General features: G+C 34.3%; 1 protein-coding gene across 1 annotated transcript in view; it reads left to right on the top strand.

Annotated features, from left to right (window-relative positions):
- The window catches only part of LOC107665908 (mannosyl-oligosaccharide 1,2-alpha-mannosidase IA-like), a 159,285-nt gene extending 155,292 nt beyond the window's left edge, over positions 1-3,993 (top strand). The window contains exons 10-11 of the mRNA XM_016456971.1: positions 1,214-1,329; positions 3,093-3,993. Of these exons, the coding sequence (XP_016312457.1) occupies positions 1,214-1,329; positions 3,093-3,243 (267 nt within the window). The 3' untranslated portion in view covers positions 3,244-3,993. The remainder of the gene's footprint in view (positions 1-1,213; positions 1,330-3,092) is intronic.
- The last annotated feature ends 4,546 nt before the right edge of the window (positions 3,994-8,539 follow it).

Below are 8,539 nucleotides of genomic sequence, written 5' to 3'. Positions count from 1 at the left end.
GGACGGACGGATGGATAAACAGACAGATAGACGGATAGATAGATAGATAGACAGACAGACAGACAGACAGACAGATCTGGAAGTTTCTGCAGTGTATCTGATGAAGCAGTGTGCGGTTGAGGATCTCTGGTGTTTTTCGCGGCTCTTCCTCACATTAGCTCTGGTAACTGAACGCTCGGCTGTGGCTCTTACATTAAAATAAAGCCAATGTTAAAGTGCTGCGCTCCTCCAACAGACTGACATGTTAATTACTGGCTGCAGGAGGTGGAGGAGAACGCAAATGGATTTGTCAAATACATCTCCAAACCAAACTCTCGAGACAGTCCTAATTATAGTCTAGGTGTCTACCTTTGTTTGAGGTTAATACATAATTAATTTGCCATGTCAGCTCTTCTTTTATTCAGAGCTCAAATTTAGTGGTTAGTCTTCTAGCTAACTTTTAAGTGACGGAAATAGCAGTTTTTAACAGTATCCTGTTTTAAAGGATGTCTCACAAATCGCTTGTATCTTCTGCCAGCAAGAAACTGTACCAAACAAGTATCTTCTGCTTATCAAGTCTGCATTTATTTGATCAAAAATGCAGAAAAAAAATGTAAAAGTGTGAAATATTATCATAATCTAAAATAGATGTTTTCTATGTGAATATATTGTAAACTGTAATTTATTTCTGTGATCAAAGCTGTATTTTCAGCATCATTACTCCAGTCTTCAGTGTCACATGATCTTCAGAAATCATTCTAATATGCTGATTTGCTGCTCAAGAAACATTTCTGATTATTACCAATGTTGAAAACAGTTGTGCTGCTGAATATTTTTGTGGAAACTGTGATACATTTGATTTTTCAGGATTCACAGATGAATAGAAATGTCAAAAGAACAGCATTTATTTGAACAATTTAAAGCATCCTTAATGAATAAAAGTATGAATGCAGTGTTGCTTTGGATAATCTGTCAAAGTGTCTGCCAAATGCATAAAATGCATTAAATTTAAATATTTGAAAAGTATGAACAATTATAATGACTTTTCTCCTCATGTTTTATCATCCTAGCCATGCATGATTATATAGTTAGTTGCTTTATATTATTTGTAATAACTTTGCTGTTGAGAACTACTGATGTAAGATTACTGGTACTGTATAACGAAGTGTCAAATGACCTATATTGTTTCTTGGCACATTAGAATTCTAAACATTATGATGAAATGTTTTCACAGGCGTTAGAGAAGCACTGTCGTGTAGACGCGGGTTTCTCAGGAATCCGAGACGTGTACGCCTCCACAGTCAGTCACGACAACATGCAGCAGAGCTTCTTCCTGTCCGAGACGCTCAAGTAAGTTCATTATCATGTTCCTGTTCCTGCACCTTCCTGAATCAGGGATCTGTAGGTTTAATAATGAGTCACGGTAGCATTCTGCACTACACATAATGCAGAACATCAGGAGGAACAATCAGGATGATCAAAGCAAGATTAAATAAAAAGATGAATTTGTTTTAATAGTACTTTTTGGTGTTTCTTCCTTTCAAGATCCAAAAGGCACAAAAACCCCACAACATGTGACTTTTGCGTTGCATTTCATGTTATCTGAGCCATTTAATACCTTCCATTGACTCCCTTTACTTCTTTTATCCCTGCGAAGCCTATTTTTTCATATTTGATACTCAGATTTCTAAGACCTCTAAATGATCAGCGTGATCAAGCTCCATGCCTTCTGTCGTCTGATTCATCAAGTAAAAGCTCTTTTAGTGTGATTGTACAAACGTCCAGCTTCAGCTCGTGCTTCACGTGTCTTTCTGCTGTTTTTTATAAAGTAAATGTAAGAATAACTTTGATATTGTTAGTAATATTTAAAGATGAACACTTACTAGACTGAAGCAACTTTACTTGATTATCCGGACATTTTTTAGAAAAATCTGTGAGTCTCAAATATGATCATCAGGCTTTTGAGGAACGTTTATTTCTTCATCTCTCAATCATCATTGTATTGCATTGTATGTTTAGATCATCAAACTAAGCATTTAAATCTCATCTTACTAAGACATATTATTGGAGATACAGAGTGATGACTGATATTTATATCATTTTATTTAAGTATCTGCTATATTGTTATAAAGATCTCACTGATTTACATTACAAGCATCTTTTTGTCCATATAAATATCAGCATCTGCTCCAAATTGTATATTTCTGCTCAGTTTGGGCCTCTGAACAAAATTCAGTGTTATTTTAGTATCATTGAGAAACTATTCATGTTTGTATTAATGTTATAATATTATAATATAATATTTTACAAATTTATATTTTATTAATATCAGTTTTTATTTTTATATTTTGTTTAATTTTATATTTTTAATAATTTTGTTGGGCGTTTTTTTTTTGTAATTTGTTATTTTTTTTGGTCTATATTTTTTATTAATTTTTATTTCATTTTTAGTTTTAGTTATTTCAATACATCAAGTTTTTAAATTAAAATGACAAATATTGCCTTTGCAACTAGCTGAAAAAAAAAAAATTTTCTATTCTATTTTATTTTAGTAAATGTTTATTTTATTTCAAGTAACAAAAATTTTGTTTTTATGGTTTCAGTTTCAGTTTTAGTTACTTATAATAACCCAGATAAAATTGAGCTGTTTTATCCTCCATATTCTCACTACGTCATACTATATGAGCCATAAAACCATAAAAGCCTGATGTATCCAATATGATACTAAAACACACACACACACACACACACATATATATTATATATATATATATATAGTTTCTATATTCAATAAACTGTTCCATTTCAGTTTTTTTTTTTTTTTACTATTACTGTTATTTCATGTCAAAGTAAAGTTTGACCTTGACAGGAAATAACAGTCACTAATATATTTATATATTTCCATATATATTTTTTTTTTAATGGAACCGTTTATTGACAAAATGGTGCTTTTTATATATTTCTTGGAGTTTGACAGCATCCATTCACATTCAGTTTAGTCTAGTAGAAAAGTATGCGGTGTCAAAGCAGACTGGCATTGCAATGCTGTGCTTTTAGGCTGATATTTTGACACTTTTGTGAGTTTTGTTAACCCCGGCCGTATGCGATCGCAGATACCTGTACCTGCTGTTCTCGGACGACGACCTGCTGCCGCTGGAGGACTGGGTGTTTAACACGGAGGCTCATCCGCTGCCCGTCATACGCAAGAGATGCCTGCAAGAGCACGGCACCATGCAAGACGACGGACAGACCAACCTGGAGTAGTATTTACCATCACACACACACACACACACACACACACCTGAAACACGGATTCAACCTCACGGGTCCTGACATGGATTCTCAGCTCCTTTCCTGTAAAGGATCTCTTCATATATATATATATATATATACATATACGCTGTGATTGTATATCTCTGAGCCGAGGCTTCCCGCTCTCCTCGGCGGGTGGAAGCCAGCGCAATTTTCTGTGGACAATCAGTGAAACGTGACTTTCATGAGAAGAGCACCTTTTTTCTTTGCTTCTTTCCTCTGTGAGGAAAAAACGAATAACTTGCAGCCCCGAATCTGTGGGAGGAGTGCCGTATGATGGCGGGCCATGCTGAGCGAAAGAGAAAACCACTTTTCTTCACGTCTCACCTGTAATTTATCTTTTCTTTCATCCTTTCATTGTGTGTTCCTTTCCCCGTCTCTTCTGCCAAAGTGTTTGCGGTCTTCTTTATTTCGTTTTCTCTCCCCGCCCGTGATATTTTGTTCTATCTAGTTTCGAGTCCAATTTTGTGCTATGATTTTTTCTTTATTATTTCAAGGCAGAGCGAGGACTGAGGTATTTACAAACCTGACAGGAGGATCCTTCGTGAAATGTGTTGTACAGGATCCTTTGGTTTGAACAGGAAGTTGAATGATGTCATCGGCAGGGCAGGATTGTTTTACGTGATTTTAAACTTAAACTTGTATTTTTTTTTTATGCTTCAACTGCATTGTGAGCCTCGGTGTTGTGCACGACATGCCATGTTTCAAAGACCAGTATCACGAGAGTGGAAAAACACACACTTGCACTGACACCGGATGGCCACTAGGGCTGAGCGATTATATATTGAATATTCATTATATTTTTGCAATGATTTTGCTGGAGATTGTGAATCAAAAATTATATAAATGTGTTTTTTTTTTTAAGTCAGACTAGTTTGATAATGATTGTTCAATATCAAAAACAGCATTTAAGTTTGATCCATTTTCATAACTCACTTCAAACTGTGCGCTTTAATGAATCGATTCAAAACCCTAAAACAAAAAAGCATTTTTTAATCTTTTAAAAATGCAGAAGATTCTGAATCACACAATTATTTTAATGCACTTTTTTTTTTAAGTCAAACTAGAAAAGATTGCATCATCAGAGTAGTTTCATCAAAAACAGCATTTATGTTTGATTCATTACCATAGATCACTTCAGATTGCCCGTTTCAATGGATCGATTCAAAAATCCTAAAACAAAGATGCATTTGCATCATTGCTCAAAAATTCCAGTGATTGTAAAACAATTGTTTTAATGCGCTTTTTGTAATTTGTTCATTACGTTTCATAAAGATTGCATCATCAGAGTAGTTTCATGATGATTCTTCCGAATCAAAAACAGCATTTAAGTTTGATTAATTTCTGTGAATCTCTTCAGACTGTCCATATCAATGAATCAATTCAAGTCTCTAAAACAAAGATGCATTTGCATTATTGCTCAAAAATGCTTGAGATTCTGAATCTCACAATTCTATTAATTTGTCCATTAAGATTCCTATCATGATTCTTCTTCAGTATCAAAAACAACGTGTAAGTTTGATTCCTTTGCATGAATCACTTCAAACTGTCCATTTCAATGAATGGATTCAAAACTCTAAAGCAAAGATTTGCATCATCACTCAAAAATGCAGGATATTGTGAATCACATAATTATTTTAATGTGTTTTATTTTTTATTTTTTCATTGCATTATGCTTCCAAAAGACTAGTTCCATGATTCTTTTATAGCATTTAAGTTTAATTCACTTCCGTGAATCAGTTCGGAATCCATTCAGAGCTCCAAAACAAATATGCTTTCGCATCATCTCTCAGAAATGCTGGAGATTGAGAATCACACAATTATTTTAATTATTTTAATATAAGTTTCCTAAAAAAAAATTGCATCATCAGACTAGTTTCGTGATGCTTCGGAATCCATTCAGAGCTCCAAAACAAATATGCTTTCGCATCATCTCTCAGAAATGCTGGAGATTGAGAATCACACAATTATTTTAATTTGTTCTTTAAGTTTCCTAAAAAAAAATTGCATCATCAGACTAGTTTCGTGATGCTTCTTCAGTATCAAAAGCAGCATTTAAGTTTGATTAATTTCTGTGAATCAGTTCAAATGAATCAATTCAAAACAAAGATGTATTTGCATCTTCACCCAAAAAAAAGTTCTCAAAGTCTCCATTTGGTGCTTTTTTTATTATTATTTTAGTAGAAATATCTGTAGGTAAATATTTTGACCATGTACTGTTATACTGGTGCGTATAAATGAAAACGAATCAGCTGTGAATAACACATTGATTAAATCAGTTGTGCAGATTTTCACCCAAAATCAACACAGAAAATGTGAAATCGCCTGCTTTCTTTAGCACTATCGCCCAGCCCTGTCGGCCAAAGTCGTCTCAAAGCATCGATGGTGAATGTGAACGTTTTTTTCCCGGGGTTTTTGTTCCTGAAGCAACGCCGTCAGACAGTAATGGTGGAATGAATCTTTCCAGGATGAATGTGAGTGATCCATGTCATTAATTGTTCCTGTTTTCTCTCTCTTTCTCTTTTCTAATTTTTATGGACGTTCATGAAAGACTTGTTCTTTTCGTTTTTCTCAGGTGTTTCTGTACAAGTTTTGATTACAGTTATTTGCACTATTCATTACGGTAGTGCTGATCATTGTTAATTTGAACGGCTTCTGTCTCTCATTGTTGAATATTTTCAAATACTGGTAAAAGATCTGTGCGATTTATACATTTAAAATGAGTGCACAAATAATCGAAGTGTCTTTCTTTTGTGCTCTGCACTTAACATTACTTAACTTAAAACATGTCATTAATCTTCAACCTGCGTTGAGTGCCACTTACATCCTCAAAATACTGCACATGATTCATAGGTTTTGCTATGAATATTCTGCACTTTGGTGACCCATTAGATTTTATAAAGCATTACAGCCACAAATCTCAGATAAACAATCTATTAGTTAGCAGTGTTATTTTAGTACCATTGAGATACTATATTTTGAATTTTATTTTACTTTTACTTATTTTTTATATAGTTTTATATTACTTTTTTATTTTTACATGTTCAAAATTGTAGTAATTTAGCTGTTTTTGCCAGTTTTATTAGTTTTTTTATTAGACATTTTTATTATTTTATATATCTAGATATATTATTTATATATATATAGTTTTTATTCATTTTTTATTTAGTTTTAGTTATTTTAGTACATCAAGTTAAAATATGTTTCGAAAGTGTCAAAGTATTGCACAGTGTCTGCATATTAATCTGGGCATATTTTAACATCCAAAAGTTGCACACTTCAGCTTTAAGAATGAGTTTTTATGAGACTCTCTGGACCTACAGCTGCACGTCAGTTTCAGCTCTGACTGAAGCATCATCAGCGACCAGCTCGATACAGCGAACCTCTCGGGCCCAAAACAGCTATGCAAGGTCAATTCTGTTAGTCGTTGCATTTCACATTAGATTGCATTGAGAGTTTTTCCTCTGAGGGCTCTGTAACGGAGCGAACCAATAAACTGCTCTCTTCTACACGTGTTTTTTTTTTCTCTTTCAGGTCGACTGCTGTCAAGGGAATCTTCATGCAGTTCAATTTCCGACATTCAGTGAACCCGTTGCGGTACTGAAGTTTGTTACCGCCAGGAACATGAGCGTATTCACATTTGCATACATAATAATATGCTGCACACCTTCCTGTATTTCTCCTCTTTCCTCTCGAAATTAACCTGAAATGCCAATGGAAACCATTTTACGTCCATAATGTGATGCATTTATGACTGAAACAGCTTATCCAATTATATACATTTTATTATATCTTATTTATTTATTCTGATTTATTATATAGTATTATGTAAGTATAAATTATTGTTATACAATTTTTTTATTGCACTTTGAGACAATTGTTATTGCATTGAATAGTGTGCACTGATGAATCATTCACTATAAGATGAGTAACTTGAATTAAAAAAAAGGATGATTTTGAACTTGTTCAATGAAGTTTTTATGAAAGCTAGAGTAATAAATGTCAGTGTTATCAGCTCATGGAGTCACGCAGGTTTAGTTAATGAATGCTGTGTGAGATCAGAGGTGTGCGACCGCGTAAAGACCCTGATATCTGCTCACAGGAGGTTGATTACACTGTAATTGATGGGGTCCGTCAGCAGGATAAGCACGTTTCCAGTAATTAGCCCGGCTAAATTAATGGCGGGTTTTGTTATGCTACCTTTCATAAAGTTCTGTAAATTTATTGCCACGTACATTCGATTAACTTCAGCTCTGGGCTGATATTAGTTATGCTAATTAGACTTAATTATTTCTTCCTTGCTCTTATTCTGAACATTTGAGCCACAGTGTGACATCAGTGTTTTTACCCAGAATCCCCTGAGCCTGACAGCGTACATTCTGTGAACCTGATTCATAAAGTTTCAGCATTTAGGAATAATACATTGGGTCAAAGACATGACCAACAGGCCCGATGCATGAAGTTTATATGTTTTTTTTAGCTGCAGAAGGAGAGATAAATCCTTTAATTTGTTGTGGTGCATGTTAAAAGTGTTTCCTTTGGCTCCTCTCTGCATATCAGTCTGAGACACAAATGTTAAATTTTCCCACTTTGAAGTTTGTGCAAATCACTCGCATTAATAATAACAACATGGACAGACATAAGGGAAAATATTAGAAATAAAAATTCAGTTTCACTGCTGTTTTTGGATGATTATTAGATATGACGAAGTCTGAATCAGTCTGTAAATAATGACAGTTTTCATTCTAGTTTTAAAGGAATAGTTCAGCCAAAAATGAAACTTTGCTGAAAGTTTACTCACCCTCAGGCCGTCAGAGATGTAGATGAGTTTGTTTCTTCATCAGATTTGGAGAAATGTAGCATTCATCACTTGCTCAGCAATGGATGCTCTGCAGTGAATGGATGCCGTCAGAATGAGAGTCCAAACAGCTGATAAAAACATCACAATAATCCACAAGAAATCCATCATCAAGACGTTTTTAACTAAAATACGAGTCCGTAATAACACTTCCTCCAGTGAAAAAGTCCATCTCCTGTTGTCTTTAACATCAAAATCCAGCCACATATTTGTTTAGAGCTATTTTGGTTTGTAAACATGCTTGATCTGTGCAGATTTCTCTCCTGAGTCAGAGCACTTTATCACTGGAGAAGCGTTATTATGGATTATGGATTTGTTTCAGCTTTTGTCTTCTCCAGATGTTAACTGATGGACTGGAGTGCTGTGGATTACTTGTGGATTATTGTGATG

The sequence above is a fragment of the Sinocyclocheilus anshuiensis genome, unplaced genomic scaffold, assembly GCF_001515605.1.
Source record: "Sinocyclocheilus anshuiensis isolate Anshui unplaced genomic scaffold, SAMN03320099.WGS_v1.1 scaffold992, whole genome shotgun sequence".
NCBI classification, from domain to species: Eukaryota; Metazoa; Chordata; class Actinopteri; order Cypriniformes; family Cyprinidae; genus Sinocyclocheilus; species Sinocyclocheilus anshuiensis.
This window is presented reverse-complemented; position numbering and strand designations above follow the sequence as displayed.